The sequence below is a fragment of the Syngnathus floridae genome, chromosome 11 (assembly GCF_059516105.1).
Source record: "Syngnathus floridae isolate MCC-2025c chromosome 11, RoL_Sflo_1.0, whole genome shotgun sequence".
Classification (NCBI taxonomy): Eukaryota; Metazoa; Chordata; class Actinopteri; order Syngnathiformes; family Syngnathidae; genus Syngnathus; species Syngnathus floridae.
Genome location: NC_142423.1, coordinates 4,811,997 through 4,836,696, shown reverse-complemented (window position 1 = coordinate 4,836,696; position 24,700 = coordinate 4,811,997). Strand labels below are relative to the sequence as shown.

At 42.4% G+C, this 24,700-nt stretch overlaps 5 protein-coding genes across 11 annotated transcripts; 2 read left to right on the top strand and 3 right to left on the bottom strand.

Annotated features, from left to right (window-relative positions):
* Positions 1-99: 99 nt before the first annotated feature.
* On the top strand, positions 100-3,416 carry glrx (glutaredoxin (thioltransferase)). The gene is made up of 3 exons (XM_088388546.1): positions 100-359; positions 1,425-1,556; positions 3,077-3,416. The coding sequence occupies exons 1-2, from the start codon at positions 153-155 to the stop codon at positions 1,536-1,538; spliced, it is 321 nt and encodes a 106-aa protein (XP_088244672.1). The 5' UTR covers positions 100-152; the 3' UTR covers positions 1,539-1,556; positions 3,077-3,416.
* Positions 1,782-15,032, bottom strand: rhobtb3 (Rho related BTB domain containing 3). 3 transcript variants are annotated; one of them, XM_088388539.1, is made up of 14 exons: positions 14,651-15,032; positions 13,508-13,739; positions 12,724-12,916; positions 11,531-11,688; positions 11,261-11,369; positions 10,250-10,445; positions 9,963-10,159; positions 7,429-7,538; positions 6,566-6,671; positions 5,767-5,940; positions 4,144-4,193; positions 4,027-4,078; positions 3,811-3,907; positions 1,782-3,201 (listed from the first exon to the last, which is right to left on the bottom strand). In XM_088388539.1, coding segments are annotated over exons 1-13 (1,659 nt in total). In that variant the 5' UTR covers positions 14,653-15,032; the 3' UTR covers positions 1,782-3,201; positions 3,811-3,827. The 3 variants fall into 3 exon arrangements, with proteins under 3 accessions (XP_088244665.1, XP_088244664.1, XP_088244663.1); XM_088388538.1 differs by having other exon boundaries at positions 4,144-4,189; XM_088388537.1 differs by having other exon boundaries at positions 4,027-4,193; positions 14,651-15,030.
* On the top strand, positions 3,951-23,936 carry nudt2 (nudix (nucleoside diphosphate linked moiety X)-type motif 2). Of its 5 annotated transcripts, XR_015861148.1 has the most exons (13): positions 3,954-4,098; positions 6,553-6,769; positions 7,385-7,611; positions 10,094-10,195; positions 10,267-10,479; positions 11,346-13,878; positions 14,380-14,445; positions 18,295-18,421; positions 18,589-18,710; positions 22,235-22,551; positions 22,671-22,752; positions 22,857-22,970; positions 23,342-23,936. XR_015861148.1 is itself a non-coding variant. In XM_088388542.1 (9 exons), exons 6-9 carry the CDS (start codon positions 13,762-13,764, stop codon positions 18,909-18,911), a joined length of 618 nt encoding a protein of 205 aa, XP_088244668.1. In that variant the 5' UTR covers positions 3,951-4,098; positions 6,553-6,769; positions 7,385-7,611; positions 10,094-10,195; positions 10,267-10,479; positions 11,346-13,761; the 3' UTR covers positions 18,912-19,171. The 5 variants fall into 5 exon arrangements, 3 of the variants coding, with proteins under 3 accessions (XP_088244668.1, XP_088244669.1, XP_088244670.1); XR_015861149.1 differs by lacking the exon at positions 22,235-22,551 and having other exon boundaries at positions 23,342-23,930; XM_088388542.1 differs by lacking the exons at positions 22,235-22,551; positions 22,671-22,752; positions 22,857-22,970; positions 23,342-23,936 and having other exon boundaries at positions 3,951-4,098; positions 18,604-19,171.
* rfesd (Rieske (Fe-S) domain containing) lies at positions 15,369-17,183 on the bottom strand. The gene is made up of 4 exons (XM_088388545.1): positions 17,028-17,183; positions 16,139-16,296; positions 15,926-15,960; positions 15,369-15,822 (listed from the first exon to the last, which is right to left on the bottom strand). The coding sequence occupies exons 2-4, from the start codon at positions 16,290-16,292 to the stop codon at positions 15,520-15,522; spliced, it is 492 nt and encodes a 163-aa protein (XP_088244671.1). The 5' UTR covers positions 16,293-16,296; positions 17,028-17,183; the 3' UTR covers positions 15,369-15,519.
* ube2r2 (ubiquitin-conjugating enzyme E2R 2) lies at positions 19,491-24,584 on the bottom strand. The gene is made up of 6 exons (XM_088388541.1): positions 23,973-24,584; positions 23,318-23,507; positions 22,984-23,070; positions 22,819-22,916; positions 22,589-22,723; positions 19,491-22,500 (listed from the first exon to the last, which is right to left on the bottom strand). The coding sequence occupies exons 2-6, from the start codon at positions 23,492-23,494 to the stop codon at positions 22,215-22,217; spliced, it is 783 nt and encodes a 260-aa protein (XP_088244667.1). The 5' UTR covers positions 23,495-23,507; positions 23,973-24,584; the 3' UTR covers positions 19,491-22,214.
* Positions 24,585-24,700: the final 116 nt, after the last annotated feature.

Sequence of the window (24,700 nt, the reverse complement as noted above, 5' to 3'; positions counted from 1 at the left end):
TTATTTTTTTAATCTCAGCAGAGCCAGCCCTACAGTTTCACATTTTTATCGTTATATTGGGGTTCATCAGGGTACACCACACACAACCAGCTGAGCCAAAGACTCCGAATAACTCCTCCCCCAGTCTTGCAGACTTTCACCTCAAACCCAAGATGGCGCAGCAGTTCGTCCAGGCCAAAATCAAAGGAGACAAAGTAGTCTTGTTCATTAAGCCTACATGCTCGTACTGTATCACGGCCAAGGAAGTTATGTCGAAGTACAAGTTCAAGCCGGGACATCTGGAATGTGTTGACATCAGCGCACGGCAAGACATGAGCAGCATGCAGGACTACTTCCTGGAACTCACCGGCGCCCGCACTGTGAGTCGTCTGCACAACCTGACAATTAGTGGGGTGAAATCAAAGTTTATTTTTAAGTTAAGAGAACTATGCTTTAAATGCCGGATGTTTACTTGGAACATGACCGAGATTATATATCTGAGTCGTGCCGTGTACGTGCAGTACTGCCCACGATCGGCGTGACACAGCGTTTACTATCCGTTTACGATTAAACAACAAAAGTAATACTTTCTGGAGTACAACACGACCCACTGTTGTCTAAACAGGATTTATGTGCGTTCTGGATCGTTTTACGGTTTTGAATTGACTGGCTGACATTCAACAAAGTAGAAATTGCTGCAGAAATGAACTCTACTATCGTATATTAAATGCCGTAAAGAATGTCGTATTTGCGATCTACTGTCGTAAAATATGCACATTTTCAAAACATTTTTGTATGGTTTTGTTAATAGTGTTTACATGACGATTAGATTGCATTACGTACTGCACCTCGATTTTCAAACCAGATATTCAATTTGCATGTAGTGTGCAGAGTAGTGACGTCCATTTAAATGTGTTGCGCAACCATGAGTCACTAACATACTTGCGATCATAGTTTACAGTGCAGCATCAGTGGTTTTCATGCTCACTTTAGTCTATTTTATTATGGGAAAACAACATAATCCATGTAAACGAGTGCGAGATGCTTCCACAAGAACGTGCTTTTACACACTTTGCCCTCAACATAGTTAACTTGTTCAGGCTTCACTGATAGTATAGATGTCAGTGAATGTGCTGTATTGCCTGACAAGTAACATGGAGTTGTCCAACTAATATGACAAGACTGTAATTAATAAGGACAAAGAGCATACAATGCATGGACATAGAAGTTCTAGATTAAAAATAAAAGGTTTAGTAAAAATAAAAAAACATCATTCAAAGAGATTTTGGGAGAGACAAAAGGAGGCTAAAATTAAGCAAAGTATAGGTGTCATTGCTTTAAAAAACAAAACAATTTTGCTTTGGTTTATCAATGTTCAACTTTTTTCTTTAAAAAAAACCCCCAACTTTTCAAACTGTAATTTGTGTTTGTTCATTGGAATTTAGGTTCCAAGGGTGTTCATTGGAGAGGAGTGTGTTGGTGGCGGCAGTGATGTGGCAGAGCTGCATAAGAGCGGCCAACTGGAAGGAATGCTGAAGTCCATCGGGGCTCTTCAGTGACCCACGCTAAACTGTCAGGTAGCAAAAGAGTTGAATAGATTTTTTTAAGCGAGTGAAAGAAAACAACAACCTGCAGTGATGCCTGGATTACACAACAATTTTAGCAAACATGCTATGCTCATCACTGAGTCGTGCAGTCTCTTCATTTACTTACTGTTGATACCGTAGGCTTCGTTTTCAACAATAATTATAATTTCACATGGCTTTTTAAATGCGTGGTAAATATGAATGTTTAATCAAGAATGTTAATTAAAGCTTTTATGAAAATCATCAGTGATACAGTACAGGTTAAATCAACAAAAATACTGTTGGAATAAAAAAAAAAGTATAAATTACAAAAATAATTGCAGCACCAAATCATCATAATCTAAAATAGAAACTGATACAATAAATTATGTATCTTACCAGAGGCATTGTGGTTTTCAGTATACCAACACATTGATGGATGTGAATGTTTCCCCAAAGGTTTGATACCCCTGATCATGCAAGTGTGACAAAAGTTATTGCCCGTCGATTACTATCCTGGATTTGGTGTGTGCAGCACTCCAGTCTTTATTACATTGATGATTTAATTCTCTGCCGATTTGAAATGTCCACGTCTGACACAGACTACAGGCTGAATGAATGCAATGTCATGTAATAATCACATCTGTTCCTAGTGTAGATTGAGAAAGAAATCAATGAATATGAGCACAATAAATTGTCATAAAAAATGGTTGTGCCTCCTGTTAGGTTTTGCGAGTGAGAGCTGTTTTATTGGCAGCTTTACCCACCTCGCCTTCCCCAATGTTCAGTGCACTGCTGAGGCTCTATCTCCAATAGAGACACAATATGCACATTTTTTTTGTTTCCACTACATGGGAGCTACACATCCTGACAGGACAGATGTCAAGTAAAAAAAAAAAAAAGAAACCACACAAGCTTCCTTCCGCTTGTCCAGCCAGGTCGTTACCCGCAAGCGTAAGAAATGGCAAGCACGAGATCCTGATGGTTGTTTGTCCATGGGATGGAGCCATTCATTGTCACAGTTGTGAGAGTCACAGCGCTGCTTCCGATTTAGAATCGGTTGTGTTTGTATTGGCCTTAATGGAATGAAGACAAAGTGTCATGTCAAAGTGGTTATTAGGGTTGCAAAATGGTGGGAATTTTCCAAGTTGGGGTTTTGAGGCTAAACCAGGAATTATTTTTATTTGGAAATTAAAAATAGTTGGGGGAAATGCGAGAATAATCCAGATTGAAGCAAGATTTAATTTAGGTATGATGTAAGTGGCATGTATGTGGGTAAGGTGAGCTATCAATTTTGTTTGCTTATGACTGAACAAAATTTTCCTTTTCTATTAAATTACCATCAATTTCAAGATAATTCACATTAGAAGTTTCCAATTTCCAAAATTCGCCATCTTAACTTCCCATGGAAATTTTACACCCTTTTGCAACCCTAGTGGTGAATTCATGTCACTTCTGGACACCTCAGGTAAAGGGACTCAAAATGTGTTAATTTTCTTTCTTCGTGTCGCTTGGTCTTTGTGTGCATCCAGGCAACATCACATGACGACGCAGCGAGTCTTGCGTAATTTGCGTCGCCGCTGCTGGTACTCGCTGAGCTCCTGCAGATATCCTCTGGACGGCCAGCGCAGCCTCTCTACCTGCTCGCGTTCCTCCTCTGTAACTCACCAATGCACACACATACACACTCATGTATGCTGTACAACCCAACGTCAATTTTGTTGTATCGCATCTACGAAGGCAGGGAATCGTTTTTGCGTCTTTACACTCTCTCTTGACCTTTGACTTTCCCTTGTGCCCTACACTGTCCGTCCAAAGATTAAAATGAGCCTTGTGTGTATAAGGGATGAAAATAAACTGTAATACTATAAACCGGCCTTTTCATCAGCCTCTATCTTGAGCGTCCATGTTTTCCACTTCGACGTGAATGCTGGCCCACGACACATATTGTGCACACTCGCGGGATTTTCTGAGATTCACAAAACCTAATGAAGGCTTCGAGTGATGTCTGCATTCTTCTATTCTCGGGTTAATCACAGCAAAATAGTCGTGCAAATTGCGCAATGGGTGATGGAGTGTCAACCATTATTCAAAATTAATTTTCAAGGCACACTTTTCAAGATTGCTAGGTAGTTCTGCTTGTTTTAATATTTTAAAGGAAATGTGCATTGTTCCCTATGTATTTGCCTGGCCAGAAATAATAGGGACTAAGAAATCATGTAGGTTTACTCATCATTTTAAAAATGAAATGATAATGCACACAAACCTGAGAGCTCCAGGAAGTCAGGTTTGTGACTGAAGATCAGATAGTTGTTGGCAATGAAGTGGAGGAGCCACACGTAGAGCTGCTCGGCATTGTGACACTAGCGAACACGGGGGAAAAAAAATCCTCAAATGGTGTTTGAACACATTCTGTAAGCGTTTTAAACTCTTCAGCAAACCATTTTCCCCCCTCAAGATTATAGATCTTCAAAGCACTGACCTTTGCCCGTCGGAGGAGCCGAATCACGCTGATGCCAGTTGACGCCAGCTCCCTGCTGGGCATGCTCTGCAGGTAAGCACATACGCACACCTCGCACAGATGCTGCAGCCGTTTCACCTGATACATCTCCGCACACACCAGCACGGCCATGGCCTGCAGCACGCTGGCTACCAAAAAAAACAAAACGCAATCAAGTGTCAGTGCAGTCTGTCTGCCGCATGCTGCGGAAAAATTAAGAACTAGAACATTTTTACGACTTTACAATTTACAGTGCCCTCAAGTGGCTACATATTAAAGCGCATAACTAAAGACGTGGCCAAAATTTTAAGCTGTTATTTCTAGTGAAGCACCATTTATTGTGGAAGTTGTTTGCTGGATGACTTAAAAGATGTATCCATTTTGTGTACAGTAAAACTATAATTTTCATGGGTAATATTTCACGTATAGCTGCACACTTGTGTATCAACTCCTGCTTTAGGTCACCTTTCCGATGACGTCAAATATGCCGTTGATTTTGGAACACATGACGTCTCAGGCATTACGTAATGTCACAAGTTAAACAGAACGTCTCCTAACATAGCCTAACTGCTGTCACTCAACATCCCCTAATCAATTTTAGGCTTCAGTGGACAGGAGGCATCTTTAAAAAAATAAAATAAAATCATGTTGCATAAGATGGTAAATTATAAAATGAACATACTGTATGTTTTCCAGTCAACGTGCATGTTGTTATGTATACTGTATGTAATGTCGGGATCATGCAAATGGTATCCTCCCTTCCTCCCTCCCTCCCTCCCTTCCTTGGTGAAGTAACCTTGCCTTGCCCTTGAATTCTGGGCTCTCGCACAACAGTCAGCGGCTGCAGCCTCTGGAGGTTATTTTTATAGGCTCAATTCCTCATTCTCACAACTCAAAATGAAACCGCCTATTTGGAAACAAACCTGCTTAGCCTCCTTGAACAAAACGACATCTTTGTTGCTTGGTTTTGCAGTTATAAGACGAAATTTGCCCCCCCGAAAAACGTGTGACCTTTTAACGTCATCATCGCGGTCTTTCTGTCATCACCGGAGAGAATAATCATTTGTAATTATTTTGAAAAGCAAAATGAAGTGTGACAGAGGGACAACAAAAGGCACTACGCCTGATCTTGCGCTAAGCAGATGAAGTTGTGAAGCTACACGTGGATGTTGTCATGGCTAAATTTAATTTCATATTAAGCTAATTGCTGTTCTTTTTTTTTTTTTTGCTTCCCCCCCTCGGGGAACAACACCGGCAGCATGTTGCGATCGCACAGATGGTTGATGCGACGTGTCATCTGTGCTTGCGTTCAGTGAGCGAGGCCTCCAGGAAAACACCGCAGCAGCACACTTGAGTCATTTTTCATCTGGCTTGGCTGCTTATTAATAGGAGGCTTTAAATTGGAAGTCCAATGGTTGGCTAAAATTGTAACCAAAATATTTCATATTCATCACCATATAGTGTATGGTGGAATCTCTGAAGTTGAACACAATACGTGGGCGAGCAAATAACGTAAATCAATGGCGTGCGCTCGACTAAGCAGGGACGTCTAAATGCGTTATTCTCCCTGACTTATTTAAATTCAAACGCAGAGCCCAAGAGAGCTTGAATGAATAAAACATTAAGTGAAAGTTTCAGCATACATACTCAATTGGAGGATTTAATTAGGGCAGACAAAGAAGACGTTTCTTATGGAGCGTGGTTAACATGCACTGAACGTACCGGGACAACAAGAGTCAGTGTAGAGGTACTCTAGGAAGGACAGGAAAGTGTCCGACGAGACCCCATGGATGGGTACCACCCGACTCCGGGCCTCCGCGTATTTCCCGCTAAACATGGCCGCCATGACGTCACAGCGTGCTACCAGCACTGCTCGGTGTGCCGGCAATACACTCCCTTAAAGAAAAGACACACACGCAGTAAATCTACAATGCAACGGTGTGAAGGCGTCTTTTGCAAACTGAGATTTTGTGACGAGCATGAGTGAGAATCTACAAAGCAATATTGGCTCATGACTAGTTTTCAAAAAGGAGTAATCTCAGACTCATTAAGTCAAGCTTCGTTGAGCTTCACGTGGCAGGCAGGGTAAAGTGTGTTGCGATTCAGCCCGAGTTATGACTCATGATCTTTTCGAACGGGCTCTTGAAATCAACAGGAAATAGTGACACAAGTAGCCTGTGCACAAGCTGTGACATTTTTGCTGAGCGCCATTCATACCCACTGACAGCTCTGCCAGCACTCAAACTGCAATTATTCCCGTAAAAACGAACTCAAGCACACAAAGGGAAGAGCGCCTCGCTGTCCTTGTTATCTTGTTATCAAGGAGTCCTTTAAAAAGGATACGTGGGATGAAACACAAAAGAGATTCAACACAGCTTGTCTGGTTTTATCTTATTTTCTCTTCTTATGGATGACCGCGCCTGTTAGCAAGCTCATAATTCAATCAAGTCTGATAAAATGTGACCTTCCTCTTTTGTGACTTCGCATTCATTTGGGAATGTTAATTAGTGCGTCAACCCACCCTGCACCATGAAGATGACATCTGAATATAAAGGGGAATTGAAGAGGTTGACGAGAGTCTGGGGGCCCAACTGGGCTGCGCGAGCGCTTGGAGTGTCTCGGGTCCCCTGCACATGCACACAAGAACCCGAAAGAGGAGAGAGAGAGAGAGAGAAAGCGAGAGAGAGCTGTTAAAGACCTGAGCTGGATGACAAAATGTTGCAAGGTATTTGCTATTCTGAACATTTACCTCACTCCCCCAGCGGAATACATATGGCACCTCGGATAGTCTCGCATAGCGCGCTGGCTGGACACAATCGAATTGCAATGCCAAGCGCATCAAAACAGGCAAAAACTAGAACCCAGATGTTTATTTTTAAATCCTGCCCATTGGGTGATTTAACTTCCTGGGTGCGGTCCAATTTTTAGATAAAGTTCTTCTCGATGGGCTGCGGCGCACAGGCCACCTGCCGTCTTAATCTCACTCTAAATATAGAGCGAGAAATCCTGCTGATGAATTTCACGCCTGATGTCCTGTATTAAGACCCGACAAATAATCTACTTGTGCTCTCTTGAGAGCAGGTCTTGTTTATTTACCGTTGATTCCCACAGTATCAAAGAGGTGATTATGCTGACTAATTATGTAAATATGCTAATTATAACAGTGCCGTGTCAAAACAAGATCTCGCTGATTAAGGCCAATTTAAAAACATGTCGCAAATTAGAGTTACTGTACTGAATCTCTTATTTGGTAAAGAAAGACTTATTATAGAGTTTATAATGGACACTCGTAAAATCCTTAATCTAAATGACCAACTTTTCTTTTTTTGGTTCTTTGAAGAAGAAGTAGCAAAGGAAACGCGAGAGGACAAAATCCAAACTCACCCTTTCTCGGCCAATCAACGATCGTATGCGCTCCATGAGCTGAGCCACGGCGAGCGAGTTCTTCAGCTTCTCTTCCAAGGCCTCCTGAAGGTGCTCCCACTCCCACGCTCCTACAAAACATCAACAAATGCATCATCTGAAATGGTCATGAACATCACTTCAGTTTGAAGAACACCCTCATTGGTACGTGCATAATCTTATAAAATCCAATGCAAATGCAGCATTAAAATTCCGTTTTTAGAATTACAGTAAATTATTCATTTTTGCTTTTTTTTTTTATTTAATCTTGTGTACAGCGGAACACTTGTGTAAAAGTGCTCATCAGTCTGAGCCAAAAATATCTACTGCTTCTCTCTTCTTTATAACATTTTCTATGTTTGCCTTCATCCTGTCATGGATGTCTTCGTAGATCATCTGCTCGATGATCCGCAGCTTTTATGGATGGGGCCTTAAAGACACAGCTACTGAAAGATCTGCTTTAAGACAGAGGCGACATTTGAAATGAGATGAAAATGAAGAAAGAAAAATAACCCCCCCTCGGTCAACATCTGATAATCCTTTATCGTGCAATATGTGATACATTTGCAGATCTACGTACAAAGTAGACTGAGCCATTGACAAATCAAATGACTCAGCAGCACGCTTCAAAAGGAGGCTCAGTCTTACAGGGTTAGCATCAACCTAGTAAAAATCATGGCCTCTATGACACACATTTACACACACACACACACACACACACTAACACTAACACACACACAGCGACAAACCAGAGCGTGAAATTATTTCATGGGGGGGATTTTTTTTCCTCACAGACACAAGATATCATTCTGTGGGGAAAAATCTGCTAAAGTGACTATCCAAATAGCAAAGTCTTCAAACAAATGAACATCAAACAATAGCTCTTGAGGCGCTTCTTTGTTTCCTTAGGTGATGCAAAATAAACACATACTACCGGTGTGGCATATGAGATTAGCCCTTTTCAATGAAACTCTTAAATGTCGCAATTCATTTATCATTGTCTCATTGCAGTGTTTTGAGGACATAAGACATTCATATTCTGCACTTGGCACGCCAGCCCCCAAGCTCAAAGCACAACACATTGTATTATCTATCCTCCATGCTGCACCTTCCTTCCTCATCCTCACTCTCTTTTATTTCTTCGCAACTTTCGCCTCATTCCTCTGCCACCTTCGTCGTCTCCCGCATGAGAAATATTCACAATGCACACTGCAGCAGCTGTCTTCAAGGAGCGAGCGCTTGCTTCTTCTTCATGCAGTCCTTCAAACAGACTCGGGCTAACCCTATAATCTGCTCAGCTCCTCGCAGAGCTTATGCATTTGTGTTTCTCCTGCGAGCGTCATAGCAAATGTAAGCAATATAGGGTTTTCATCAATGTTTTGCTCCTAAACGCACAAAAAGGCTGCAAATCAGATGCTTGATTCTTGCACGACATGCAGTCTTTGAAGTGCGCCAAAATCTGACATACAGCGAGCGCAGCACTGCAGACTTTAAGCCGCCGCCGCACTCTGAGAAGATTTTCATGATGCGCCGAGTACATCACACACTTGTTAAGGGAGGCGTCATGAGCTGGGAGAAATGCGCCAGTGGAGAACTTCTAGTTCCAAGCTGTTGAGAATGAACCAATCACATTCAAACCCATGTTAAATAAAGACAACACGTGCAAACCGCCAGACGTCTGCTAAAAAGCGCAACAAAGTAGGGAAAAGCTTAATAGAAGAGCTGAAATGTACTTGGGGCAGGTGTATGCTGATTCTGATGTAACATTTTAGGTGTCATGAGTTCATTCTGAATGCCGCCACCTACCAATTATATGAGGGTGTGCACACTTATGCAACCACACTATTTTAAGTTATCTTATTTCTCTGGTTTGAATATTGTTAAAAATCTAATTGAGTTCTCCAGGTTATGTCACATTAATGAGTCTACATTAATGGGTCTGCAAACACTTGACATTTGAACAGGGGTGTGAAGACTTTTTATATCCACAATAAGTCACGAAAAAAGTTACATTATTCTGACTAAATTTTATTATAAATTATATTTGGAAACAAATTCGATGCATAACTGCGGGTCTGTCGCTAGGCTAGTTCCTCTTGGGGAAAAAATGATTTATCTCCTAGTTCAACAGAGTGGTTAAAAAAAAAGTCATTTGATTAATGTTGAACTCTCTGAATAAAGACTAAACCGACTATTAAACACCTCTAATTTGACTAATTCCAGCTCAAGCTTCCCCTGACATAACATTGGACCAAACCCAACAACAGAAAAACCACCATCTGCTGCCAAAGCACATTCAATATTTATTCATCTAACTTGAAACATGGCTGCTCGTTTTAATGTCAGTCTGATGATTTCGTCTACATTTCCAATTGAAGCAGACAGAGCGTGGCAAAAAATAGTTTTGTGGCAGTTGGCAGGAAATAACAGAATCAGGGCGAGCATAATTGAAAAAGGCAAAGGAGTTCACTCTGCGCTTTATCTTTCTGAGATTTGTGTTCTGCTTGGTGCTTTACCTCTGTAAATGAACATGAGCGTCTCCCATAAGCACATACACAGGAGAGGATCCTTCACCACCAGACGAGAGAGGCGACCAGCCAGGTGTCCCTCAGATCGAGGCATGTCATCAATTATTCCTCCATCCCAGGTAGAGACTAACGAGTGAGGGGCTCCGTCCCTCTCCCTGCAGACACACCGTGACTGCGGCCGCTCCCTGGCAAACAAGACAACATATGGCACAAAGGAGGAGGTAAGCACCTGCTGGCTACAGATGGCTTGATGGTGTTTTACGTGGATCTCCTACCTGGTTTTGGGTCCCAGGAGAAGCTGTCGGAAATACGGGCTGACGGCGCAAAGCACAGACGCGTGAGCCCATCCCAGTTCTTTCCCGGAGTCCCCGGCATAGAAGGCCACGTCGGCAAACTGCACGCCGCGTTCCAACAACCACTGCATGTCTTGTGAGAAGCTCGACTCCTCCACGCGAATTGGAGGAAGACGAGCTAGGCAAGGCCAGGATGTGGAAACGTGCCACAGGTAAGAGCCGTGCAGAGGAGGAAAGCAAAACGAGTTTGTCTTTTTTATAGACTTTTTACAGAGTCAGATTTGTTTTCTTGATTAAGCAACATAAAGGGGACAAAATGGCAGAGCGGTGAAAGAGAGAGCATGATGGTATGTCTCCATTTATGCGTTGTTGTAAACTGCATTTCCCCTGTCTTCTTGGCTTTAGCTGAGTGGTCTATCGAATGAGAGCGGGTGACACCGTAAGATATCGAGTTAAGCGACAAGCGGCAATAAATACCGCAACCCTGAGGGATGGCAAACTGTCAGTCTTTTTGTCAAATTATAAACACAGAAGCCAAGAAGATAGTGGATGGAGTAGTTGATTTTTTTTTTTCAATGCAGGTAGCTGATCAAAATGTCATCCAAATAAAGAATTAGTTTAATAACTGAAAATACAATAACATATTTGCGGTCTAATAATGTCAAATTCTGTGTTTTGGTCCTGGAAGAGAGATTAATGACTAATTTGATCTAATCCAAGCTGCATCAAAAATAAAACACTCAGTTGTTGTTTTTCTCAGTCGACTGTTGAAAACAGTTCAGACTAAAATTGATTTCGATTTTGGGTGCAATCTACCTCACACTTCATCTTGTTTCTAATTTGCAATTCAGAAAAATACATTTGGATCCAGACCAAGATTAAGCACATCATTTTCTGTAAAAATGAGAGATGATTAGTGAATAGAAAGGGAAATTATATAAAAAATGAATCAAAACTGTCACTCAAATAAATTTACCACATTATTGTTCTGACCTGGTTGTTCCAAGTGAGGCGGACGAAGCTCATTGACTTTATTTCCTCGTCTCTTTTCTGGCTTCTCTTTGGCTTTGTGTTTCAGACACTGAATCATGAAGTACTCCAGCTGAACAATACAGAAATACAAGGTACAAAAATAAGTTGTTACATCATCTGTTCTTCTCTTAGGGAACAAATTGCCCCCATCGTAAGATGTACTATCTCAAAAATGAAGAAGCCTGAGGTAAGGAGCAATATGTGTGTGCGTGCGTGTGTGCTTGTGTGTACCACGCTGCCAAAGTAGCGACCCACGAACACATGGTTAAGTGAGGGTAACTCCAGGTAGGTGGCCCCGAGGTCCCGGGACAGCTGCAGACCTTCACTGTGAGGCACGCAGCTGCTCCAGTCAGATGCGCAAAGCGGACATGTACACGGAGGGCCCTCGTCTGTATAAAGAGATGACGGTTCAGTACTCGGCTAACAATCTTTTTATTCTCTCAGCGTGTCTGGTTAAAAAAAATGAATGAATTAGTAGATGATCTATTCAGTGAATGAAGACAATGGTACCCTGCTGTGTTGGGCAATTTCCAAGCATGTAATATCTGCAGTGCTATGCTGGCAGGAATCTGCTATGTGTGTGTGTGTATGGGGGGGGGGGGGGTGAAATCTGACAGAAAATTAGTGGGATTATCTTGCAGGAGGGAAAAGGGACCACAGAGAGGCAGAACAAAGAACAGAGCCAGAGAGAATGAGTAGGACATTGCTAAGTGCTGAGGCATTTGATAAATCATAATGCTAATAACCTACAGGCACTCAGCCAAAAGTGTGTGTGTGTGTTTGTGTGTGTGTGCGTGCGTGAGTGAAAATGGGGGTTTGAGCGTCTGTCAGGCGGTGACTTGGCACATCAGTGTCGCGTTTATGGCACGCGTGTGCCCTTGACGGAATGGTTGTGCCCCTTTGCTCGCCACCGCTTTAACGCAGCCATCATTCTCTCAGCCTTATCTCAGCAACAACCTAAAAGACACCCCCCCCCCCCCCCCCCACGCAACATCAACAAGCACGAGTGCGCACGTCCCACTAGCACAACTCGTCTGTGATCTTTCGTCCGCGCTGCACTGACAGAATCTCAAATGATGTTGAGCAGAGAAGCTAAAAATACAACTCTGTGCATTTGATTGGCTTTTTTTTTTTTTTTTTTTTTTTTTACACACTAATCACATTCTGTGGTTCTCAATGAAATTTAATACGTGGCCCCGAAACACAGCGCAGCTGCCAAATCACTGCTCTTAACTTGTGCACACAAACAAGAGAAGGGCAAAGTCATCAGTTGATATTAGGACTGCAAACAATTATATTAAAAATGAATCTGTAATTGATTATCAAAACTAATTAGGAATTAATTTGCTATCAAAAACAGGAAAGACTAATTATTGGCCAAAACAATGACCAAGTAAATATTTCGAAATGTCATATGTTCTCACCGTTTAGCCTCGCTCCAACTGCCACCAAGATGACAGGCACGCCCCAGTGCCTCAGAAGTGGGCGGAGTCTCGGGGCATATCCATTCCTGACTTGCTGGAAAGCCAGCTTGTCGGTCACTGAATACTTGATGACCAGAATGTCCGCTTGCTCAAGAACTTTACGGACGCTGGCCCAGTCACTGTCCAACAAATCCTGGAGACAAAAAAGGATAAATCATTTTAATGAACAGTTGGCTGTGATGACTATTATGGATGTAACCTCAGATAACCCGAGAGCCTTTCCCCTCAGAACACGACTTTAACATCTCATAAAAAATCACAAATGAGAGAAAATCTGGTTGAATTAAAAAAGCTGGCAAAACCTACATAGTGCTGTGTCATTTGAGGAATAACAAAAGATGAGTGACAGACTATTGCCAGGCTAAGACAGCTCCACAATAGAGCACTTATACTGCTGCAAATTCAATTCAAAGCAATTCTCCAATTCATGTGCTTAAAAAAAAAAAAAAAATTCCATTCTTTTGGGCTAAAGTTTGAGGACAGCATGCTAAAATTCCTCACTGAAACCTGCAATCAGCGCTTGGAAAGAAAGTGACCATGAAAATAGAAAATGATTGAACGTCTTACGACGAGCGAGCAGCGTACAAAGTAACCGTATCAGTTTGGTGATACATTTTATGACTGACATTAGTTCCTCAAAGTTCTTTTTATCACACTGTGTGTTGTGCACGTGAGCAAATCACCATCCATCAAGGGTTACAGTCCAAAAAGAGACATAGCTCACCCAGCTGGGACAATCTTGGACCACAATGGTGACATCACCAAAAACGCGTGAGGTGTATTCCATGAAGGCTGGATTATGCAAGGTGCTCTCCAGTTCACTGGGGCCCACCAGCGCCCCATGGCCCAAGTAGCTCCACAGCAGCCCTCCCTGCAGCTGACCCTGGCCCATAATCTCCTCCCCTGGCCCAACGCCACCAGGGCACTCGCTCCCCAGAGCCACAATGTGAATGGACCTGTGAGGGAGACAAATGAGCCATGACCGAGTACTTCAGAAAGAAGAGGCGCTCGTTCCATTTCCCGATCCTCATCCTTCATGTCGGTGGGACGGACAGGCAAGCTTGGCGGTGGATTCTCACGGGAGTGCAAACGGAGGTAAACAGTTATCTCGAGTACGTCATCATTTATCTTCTTTAATCATTTATTAGCCACCACGGACTTCACTGACAAGAATTCCGCTTTGCAAACTGCACACTGGTGCTCACGTGTAAATTCACAAGCATGCCAGGAAATTGATATCAATAAAGAAGTGTCCTTGAATGTATAAATGAAAGGAACGTGTAAATGTGTAAATATTAGCACACGTGTCTAACGTAAGGCTTGTGGACCAGATTCAGCCCTGTCTGTGTCATTTTTTTGTGCACTGCACAATTTTTCAAAAAAACTCTCCATATACCAAAAAATAATGAAACATGCCTCCTAGGGCATTCCAGATGGAGCCAAAGCATGCACAAATTTTTTATTGCGTAATCATTCAGACTTTCCTTGCTGCATTTGTCAATTCAAAGAACACAAACAATAGATGTTGCACAAGATTTAAACTGTTGATTTTTTTTATTATTATTTTTAATTCAAATAACATTCATGTGATTTCAGTGCTTTGATTGGCCCCTCGGCAACCATCTCAACAAAAGTTTGACACCCTGGAGGCTGAACTTGAAGGTAATTTGTATGCACTTAATATAGCCTGATAACCTACCACATTTGAATTACTTGATGGATCGACAGACAGACAGACGGACGGACAGACGGGCGGGTAGACAGACAGATAATTTGGTGGGGGTCCTGCAATCAAGGGGAACCGAGCACTAAATCGTCCTTATGTGACGCCTTTGTTACGAGTTGTAGTCAGCAGCAAGCAACTTACATTGTGGTCACGGTGCCGTTGTTGCTCTACGCTGTGGAGCGTGTCCCACTCACGGTGCGCTTACACGCCAGTCTGCGGCAGTCAGGCTTGCCGTTTTCCGCAGTGAGCCACGGCTCCGCTCCGCCGTTAATCGCTCTCATCGGCGGCTGGTCCCAGTGGAGCCCGGTCTCGCTAACTGGCATCCCCCCGTCTCGCTAGTCATTCATAAAAGCGCGAGTCTCGACCTGGCTGGCCCTGATCGCAAGCAGACGGCTGTCTGCGTTGGAATAGGAAAACACAAGTTGACAGTGGCGAAGGGACGCAATTAACCCCTGTGGCCGAGAGAAGAGCTCTGCGCTCCAATATCCAGACCACATTAATGACGTCTGACGCTACAACAAAGTCTTATTGGCAAAAAAATCGAGAGAGAGAGAGAGAGAGAGAGAGAGAGAGAGAGAGAGAGAGAGAGAGAGAGAGAGGGGGGGGGGGGGAGCGCTCGCCTGAGTCAGCAACACGCACGCGAGTACTTGGCTCTAATTCTCTAATTTACTGATGGTTTGTGTAGCTTCGGGTTAATGGGGAAAGGTTTGTGTTGTTCACCATTTACCTCACTTACGCAAAAGAAGCGCAATTTTTGACCCTTAATTGGACCACATCCATTCAGTAAACAGTATGCATTGTGTATAGAAGAAAAAAATGAAGTTGCATCACGCAAGCTGTGTAATAACAAGCCAATGAGAAAGACTGACTCTTTTATTACAATTTTAGTCAAGCGATGGTGAAAACAATTTACGTAATTGTGGGTTTTGTCCATTTTTTTTTTCCAATTATCAGACTATTGGTTAACCGGCCTCATACAGAGGTGACGTGATGTAATGTTTGCTCATCCATTAGGAAGAGTCCGTCCCCTCATAAGAATCAGCCTCAGCCTCAGCTTTGGCCCTTTTCTCTTTGCCGTCCTCTCCTTGGTAGTAGTCTGACTCAACCCATCCAGGCATCGTAGAGAGCTCCACATAGACGTCCCCATTGGTTTCCGTCACTGTGTGGACCCGCTGCTTTACTCCTTTTGAGAACCATTTGGGCATTGGTGGGTTTTTGGTCTTGTCTATGGTCTTGGATAAACCTTCCCCGTTGGTGAGGGAAATCTTGTACTTGTGTTTGGGACAAATTATGCACAGCGTGCCACCTAATTCCTATGCGGTGAAAAAAAACATGAATTGCGTTTTTACAGATGAGGCAAATGAAATACACATCACATTCTGTTTTTATTTGAAACAATTCAGCTCCAAGTCTCACCTCAATATCTCCAGTTTCCAGGTTTCCACCAGCATCTGTTAGGCAGGGTTAATAATCAATCCATTGCAGCAATAACACAATACTTGTTATAGTATAATAGTTATATATTATTTGTAATCTTGACTATAAATGATATTTATTACTGTATCAGACTTTGCAATGACATCTGTAAAGCAACTTTGTAGACTTCAGCCCTGCAAAAAGTGTACTCACGATAGCAGTAATAGTCCAGAGCATAGAAGCATCCTTGATGGTAGATGATCAGTACATCCCGATCATCTAGTGTTTTGTATGTGCGCTTTGCTTGAATCAAATCGTCTTTCTTCCCTACAAAATAACGCCCCTCTAGTGGCTCCGTCTGCTCCATGGCACTGTTTTTGGCAGATGTCATATTTTAGAACAGTATTTAGAACAGTGCTCAAATTGCCCCTTTGGAAAATGTGAGCACCCCCAAACTCAAAATAGAAAATAACTCCACTATGGAGACATCACAAATATTGACCTACATTATAGAGACAAGTAAACCACATTCTGTCATCCTTCCATCCCAAACTACTCTCAGACTCATCTTCATGTGCAGTCTTTGTGACATTATTCTATAAATATCTTCATGCAGTGGAATCTGACCCCAAGAACAATTCATGGAGTGGAATAATGAGCGCTTCAGTGCAGGCTGTTTAAACACAGTAGTAGGAGAGAAAGTCACATGTAAGGAAGCCTCCAGCCAAATTGTCAGATGAATTACATTAGATGAGGGAAAGAGCAAGAACTTACAGTGTGATTTGGTCTACAAAAGGATTACCTCTTCGGTAGATCATCGTGCAGAAAAGGGTGTTTTTCAGAAAACCCTTTGTTCAAGTTACTATTTTCTTTACAGCTTATTCTGTTCAGGGTCATGGGAGCATAAGACTCAGACTGCATCTCAGTTAGTTACAATTGATCGAAACGAGTGGGAGCCAAACCCACACATGAGAGTTAGTCCAATGAACCACTACAACGTCAGTCACTCCACATTCAAACACGTTATGCCAACATACAGTGTACCAGTTCATCTGTCTAACCAGATTTTTTTTTGCTTGAGAATAAAAATACATCCTTTTACCTTCAACTTTAGCAGCTCCTCCGTGTCCTGTGTGCCAAGCCGAGGAAATATATGGCTGACAACTCCACACTGCGTGGGAAGGAGGCCCCATATTTGTTATCTTCAGACACACGCTGCTTTCAGTGGCTCTTATCAACACTCTGTATCACTCTCCTGTTTCCTCCATGCGCAACAGCTTTAGCGGTTGAATTTGTAGATGAAAAGTCAAGAACATATTGTATTATATGATGATGATGATGATGATGATTATGATTATCATATTTTTTTTGCTAAGCTCAAATATAAGCAGACTTAAGGTGATCTGCACTTTATGATAACCGTAACAATAATGATGATAACACTTATTACCCGTAATAATTTAGATATTTTTTAGGCATTTTATGCCAGTAATTTTGCCCGATTCAATGTGGACAATTTAGTAAATTAAATTTGCAAAACAATATTTCAGTCTAATCTTTCTTGAGCAAACTTTGGCCTGTAGCAATTTAAACAGATTTGTTTTAAAATTAGTAATTTAAGACTAACTCACTCAAATTTACCCGAAAAAAACATTGGTGTGCAAAGAACAGACTGAATTTTATCTTAATATAATATCTATTATTTTTGTTTACTCGGTTATGAATCAGGAAAGAAACACATCAAACGTGTTTGTTTTTAGACGCTTTTTTTTAAAAAAGCAGAACCTTTTACATGTTTTAATACCTGTCCGGACTGTTTTCGAGGCGTACCCGTGCGCCGTGTTTTCAAGTTCGTAAGAAACAAGCTACGACAAGGTAAGCTCAGGTGGATGAATTGTATGTTCCATTATTCTGTTCTTGTTTTTTTTCTTTTCTAATATAATTTGCTGCATATCCATTACAAGTATGCAATGTGCATAACACCAAAGAAGCTCCAACACTTCCAGATCAACAAGCTCATTTATTAGACACATAACGAGAAACATGATTACAAATCTACCTTTTACGAATACAAAATAAATTATTGGCGTTTGCCACGAGTAATTAAATTAGCTTTTGAATTGCTGAACATTCTGTGATTATATTTAATCTCTTAAAGCTTTTCTCTATTTTAGATTAGCATGTTTATGCTATTGCCACTCGAATGCCATATTTCCTGCCAAAATGCAGGATCTTCCCTCGTTAAATGTATTCGTGCAAATTTACTGTACAGTCCAAATAATAACTGGTAGTAGTATCAGTTGTTGACGTTTTTGGTTATTATTATTTTGTGTAAATATTTAATAGATTTGTTTCCTCTCTACCACAAGATGGCGCTGCGAGCCTGTGGCTTCATTGTGTTTCGACGTCTTGCTAGTTGTGCTCCTCCACCAGACAACATTCAGTACCTCCTCTTGCAGACCTCATATGGACAGCACCACTGGACCCCACCAAAAGGTAAAATTAGAACATGCTTTACCCTCGTTATGTGGTCGTCAACCATATTGCACTCTTAAAAACTGACTTCTAGGTGAAATGTCGGGGGAATCTAATGACAACCCAAACATGTTTTGAAATTTTCTTGAATTTCCAAGTTCAAATGCAACTAATTAGTTTACCACCAGGTCATGTGGACCCAGGTGAGGATGACCTCACCACTGCTCTTAGAGAAACCAAGGAAGAGGCGGGCCTTGGCGCAGAGGACCTTCAAGTCATGGAGGGGTTCCTGAAGGAGCTGCACTACGAGGTAAGAGGCCGACCCAAGGAGGTGCTTTACTGGCTTGCCGAGCTCCGGGACCCAGGGACGGAGGTCACTTTATCCAATGAGCACCAGAGCTACCGCTGGGTCCAGTTGGAGGATGCCTGTACTCTAGCCCAGCATAAAGACATGCAGGACACTCTGAGAGCAGCTCACAGATACTTAGAAGCTCAGCAGGACAAGCAGTGACACTAGCAGTTCTACAGTCGCAATGTCAAGTAACTGTATTTAACAGTCCTTAGTCCAGTGGGATTGGCAAATACAATGTGCTCTCACTTTACAATGGAGTCGAGTCCCCTTCCCCTGGCAAATTTGTATAGGAGTCGAAATGTAACATAGGCTGTCAATAGCCTCTCTAACTAAGAGTTTAAGTCAATGAAAGTGATTTAAAAAAAAAAAAAAACATTTATAGGCCATAGAAAATCAAATAAACAATTGCTAGGATCATACCTGAGCAGACCTTCTTGTGTTCTAGTATTCTAAATTGCTGTAGCATGTTTTTAATGTCATCATGTCCTTTTGTACTTTAATTAATTAGTTTAAAAATTGCACCATTAGGATTTCACTGCTGTTTTTGTGCTAGTTCTACTGGCAGCGCTTACTCAGCTGTCTATCCAATCATTATATTTCCTTTTTTGCACAAATTAGCTTTATTATATCCATCCATTTTCTGTACCACTTTGTCCCCACGGGGGTTGCGGGTAATAATATAATACGTATATTTATTATTTTCAACATCCTCACAAAGTTAAAAAAACATTTACCGGCTTGTGATAGCATACTGGTTTATTGATGAATTCCAAATGTTACCATGGCAACTGTGCCTCAAGTCAACCCTTATTTCAACCCCTCGGAAACCAACAACTCGTGTAGTGTATTTATATGACTTGTGGGCTCAAAGCAAAACTATCTGGCCACAAACAAAACCAGTGGCATTTTGTTTACAATGAAATCTTTTATCAGTGACACTTGCATCCTCAATAACAATAACACACTAGTGGACAAAAAAAAAGAAAAGAAAAACCCAACGCATACAGCATTTAACATCAATAGATTTGGACACACTCAAAGACCAGATGACAGCCTCATCAGGATCTCAGATTGTGTCAGTTGGGGTGGGTTTATCATACATTAATGAAGTACGTGATTAACCCATTTTATCTGTGAAAGAGGAGTTTGGGATTCATTCAATTATCCATCAATAGAAAACCAATGTGGATAATGAAGTACAGCAGCGATGGACTGATTGATCGATGTGGTCATAGACTTATGATTGATCAGCATTGCAGACTCAGATTTATTAATTTTGATGAAATTAGGAAAAATGGTGCGGTTTTCCAGAAACCACTAACATAATGGATCCTAGAATCCCAATTGGCCACTTCACTTTCATGACATTATCCTCATAGTTGCTTGAGTCATTTCAAGACCGAATCAGGATGTGCAAGTGATGGTAGGATAGCTTCACATTCGATAGACACACGAGATACATCAAATGTTCTCATCACGAAAGGAAAAATAAAACACCAAATGAGGGAGAGTACACAAGAAAATGTCAGGCAATGTCACAAAATCTGTTCTATTCGTGACCCACATTTGAGCTTTTTGTCGCGGAGAGTTTCCATAGCACAGGAGCAAACGATTCACTCCTTTGGTTTCACATTCAAATCAACCTGCGTTTCTTTAAACCGCATGGAAATCTGCTACTCCGCTTTAATTAAAAAAAATATATATATTCAGCTGTACTTCAATTCCTTGGCATAAAATCCACCCAGATATTCTAAATACCTGTGAACACATTTTAAAATTCTCCTGCACCGCAAACACATAAAAAGTCTCGTGAGCAAACCTAATCAAAAACCTCGCCGGCGTCCAATTCAACACCGGCCGTGAACCCAAGCGCACACATCACACTTTGACGTTGTTATTTAAATACACTGCATTTTGACTTCTGTCTCGATCGACAGGTGACAAACTCGACTGCGGTGTGGCACGGTACTAAGCATAAAAGTGTCAGGGTGTGAAAGTGTAACATTTTTACGTCAGTAACATCGTGAGCAACCTCTGGAGAAAAAAATATCCTTAGCTTGAGTGGATTTTGGTGATTTGAGGGCAAAATGAAGCTTGAGTGGGGACCAACATCAACACTTGTAAACGATCCTGCTGTGGGATTGAAGGCGACCGTTTGCCCTCGGAAAACATTACAATAAAGAAAACCGGGTGACAGTCATCCCTTGTTGCTTTTTCCACTCTCAGAGAAAGTCTTTAGAGGCCCTGAGGTTTGAGAGGCAGAGAGGCTTGCTGAGAAAAGTCTTCAGCTCGCTCACCCCCTTTTGAGGGATCAGTGGTGATGGACGGGGCACAGCGTAGCCTTGTGTCAACACACTCTAGCATGGAAAAGGCAGATGCCTGCAAGATAGCGGTCTCCTCGTAAATGAGTCGTTTGCAGTTTCACTGTCTATCCTCATTCCTTGAAAAATCCACACACGCTTAGGAGGACATTACAAAAAGTGACGAGTAAGATGGAGGGTGGTCAACACTACGGCAGGCAGACAGCAAACAGTGGGGCTCGAGAGAATGCGAGCGGGCCGTTATTTTCATCATTTATCAAATGCGAAGAGTGACTAAATTGGCAGCAATGTCAGTCAGAACTTTGACAACGATGCAACTGACCTCGTATGCCTGCACAGTAAATACAAAAATATGAGGCGCTGTATCAAAAAATATTCATTTGAAAAGACAATAGTGCTCATTTGACACAGTTTTGGCTACCTCATTTAGCTACATGAGCGGTACAATAGGCAAGGTGTTGCAAAATTCACCATATGTCTGTTTTGTTCCCCCCCCCAGGCATCATTCGGACATCCAAAGCCATTTTTGTCAGCTTAGTTCGAATGATACCTGAAATTACATAGAAAAACATTTAGTGTATGATGAATTTTGAGACACCCTGTATTGGAAATACAATGCAGTTCTACATCACAATAATTATTTTGTAAAATACTTCTTGACAGTGAGTCAAAACTGAGCCTTATTGTCTTATTTTGAGGGCAGAGCATTTGCCTAATGAAGTGGTCAGTAAGCGCACAAATTGAAAGCCGCTTTTCCACAATAAGAGTTCTTCAAAATAGTCATTTAACATCTTTAGAAGATGTAGTCTCAATTGCAAGACTGATTAGATGCTATGATTTTTTCATCTTAGTATAATCTAAAAATCATAAACACTACCAGGAGGTGGATAGAAGCAACGCCAAATTGTTTATGCAATACATTTGTACCAGACCAAGTGCAAGCTGTAATTAAGGCAAACGGTGACTCAACGACAAACTTTTTAGTGAAAACTATTGGGGGGACGTTATTTGACTGTTTAATAGTTGATGAAAATTTTTTGGCAGTAGACTTTTGGCCCCACTGTGTACGCACTCACACTCACGCACGCACACACACACACAAAATGAGGCAGGGGGATGCGGACAGTCGTGCAGATCCAAATCATGACTCTTCGTTGCCAGAGTCATCCTGGTCGTCGTAACACCTGTTAGACGTCTCGCCGTCCTCCACGGAACCGACCGCTCCGGCTTCGCCTATAGACTCCATCTCGCTCTCGTCGTCGTCCTCCTCGTCCTCCTCCATGTCGTCGTCGTAAAGGTCATCGTAGAGAAGGTCCGAGCTACTGTCCTGGGAGGGTACCCTGGTCTGGACGCAGTATTCCGCCAGCGTGGTCGGAACTTTAACGCCGTCTCGCTCGGCGTCGGCCGCTGTGGACATCACCTGTTTTCTGCGATTGCATGACAAGCAAGTTACTCTCAGGTCTTCAATATGGCAGCAGGTCAGAATATGGTTGAATCGTGTACATGCAACCTTGCCTGATAATCTCCGCGTACTCTTTGTCCTTGCCTTTGCTGTCTCTCCACCTTCGAAACATGACTGAAGCGTCCACGTTTGCAGGGGAAAAAGTATTTGGCTCATTGAGTAGAGAGATGACGCTAAGAAGGATGGTCCTATTCAAAAGAAAAACATGCAAACAAACGTAAGTCAATAATATAAACAAAAATAATAACTTTAATATTACGCTGTTCGAGGAAATATCCTTTACCTGACATTCTGGGTTGGATTCCATCTTTCTGACGGCAGCTCTCCGCTCTGTGGATCGTCAACTGGAGGATGCAGGATGGAGATGCACACGTCGCCATTCTGAGGCAGAACAAGAGGGCCCACATGAAGTATATCAAGAAGGCCAGAACACATGTAAGAAGAATACCTCATAAATGTTTGGGTGCCACATCTTGGTGATGAAACGGAAGGTTGGTGGTAAATACGGGTAGTCCACTGGGAACTTGATGTGAGCCTGGAAGAGCAATTGTTATTACAAGTGCTGCTGAACGCCGCAAATGACATGACATGCAGCCGTGCCCATTGCAACTCCATGAGAGCTGCGTTAGAACCAAAGCATTCCTTTTTGCAGTAGCTAAGATACAAGCACTGCGCTCCTCAAGTGCTGGTGCAAACTTGTTGAGACAAGAACAAGCACTCAAGCCTGTGAGGCAGACATGTTAGCAGCTAGCCCATACCAGTAGACGCAAATGTTCCCTTACCTTAAAGTAGCCTCCCTCATACAGGGTGTTCGGAGGCCCAAAGATGGCCACCTCCCAGTTGTAGAGATCCGACTCCTGAACCAGAGTGATGCGGAAGCCTTCCACAGGCTGCTCCTGTAGTGACTTCAACTCCATCATCAGGGCCTTCTGAGAGCTCGGGGTTGCCTGATGGGCCATGCTGATCCCACTTCTGAAAGAATAGAGGAACGTGTGAACAAGACCAAAACAGGCTTATGTTGGTGCCATTTTATGTTTCTGAATTTTTTACATTATTATGAAGCAGTGATTTTCAACCATGGCACCAGCGTCCTATTGTTGGTGCCATTTTATGTTTCTGAATTTTTTACATTATTATGAAGCAGTGATTTTCAACCATGGCACCAGCGTCCTATTGTGATAGGCAGAATGATCAATCCTTTCTCAACCATCACATCAAATCGTTTAGTACTTTTTGTTCCATTATTGTTTGGGGTGCTGTGACATGTTGCCTTGGGAAACGCCGAGCTATGGCACGCTAGTGAGAAAGAAATACTTGATGGCAAAATAAGCATCAATTTCACACGTTACACTATCATGTAGTCTGTAAAGCTATCGAAGGTCTTTGATTGGTTCTCTGATGTAAATAAAAAGCCACATTAGGAAGACAAGTGTTTACCTGGGTTGTTGCAATGTAAATTTGGTTACAGCAGAAAACCGGAGAACAAAGTCATTGGTAGTGCTTGCCGGCCAAAGTGATACAGGGCGGTGGTGACATGAGCCGTGGATGTTATTCTCCTGCTTACGGATGATCCTCGTGTTGTGCTTCCGAAATTCTTTGTTGCCACTGTTGACAGTCTACATGGAGCTCGTTTCAGTGGAAGTCACCGTCTCCCGTGGATCATTCTTGGGCTCGGGAAAAGCAAAGTCGCACTCCGTGACATGTGCCCGTGCAGCTGGTTCGGTTCGGACAGGCGCTCCGCTGATCCCAGCTTGTTTGTGTTTGTCTCTGCTCTCTGGCTGTCTCAACTTCTCCCCACGTCAGCTAAACCAGTTAGCGAGCAACTTCGGTCAAACGGGGCAGTTATTTCTTCTCGCTACCGTCCTCTCTTACGGCGGGGGTGTTAAGGGCTATCGAATGCGAAGCTATGCCGTGGAAATGACAGAAGGTGAGGATCACCCTCAAGACCAACTGGGGGTTTTGATCGATTTTTTATTTTCCTCTCAACTATGCTTCCGGTTACCATTGCGCGTGTCTGCGGTGCGTCATCGACGTCCGGAACGTGACTTGCGTGCGCGCACTCGATGCTGAACACGGATTGTTTGAACAAGCGGTGTAATATTTAAATAGTATTCTAAAGTCGCTGTGACGATACCGTTTTGTAAATTCGTTATTTATATTTTGTA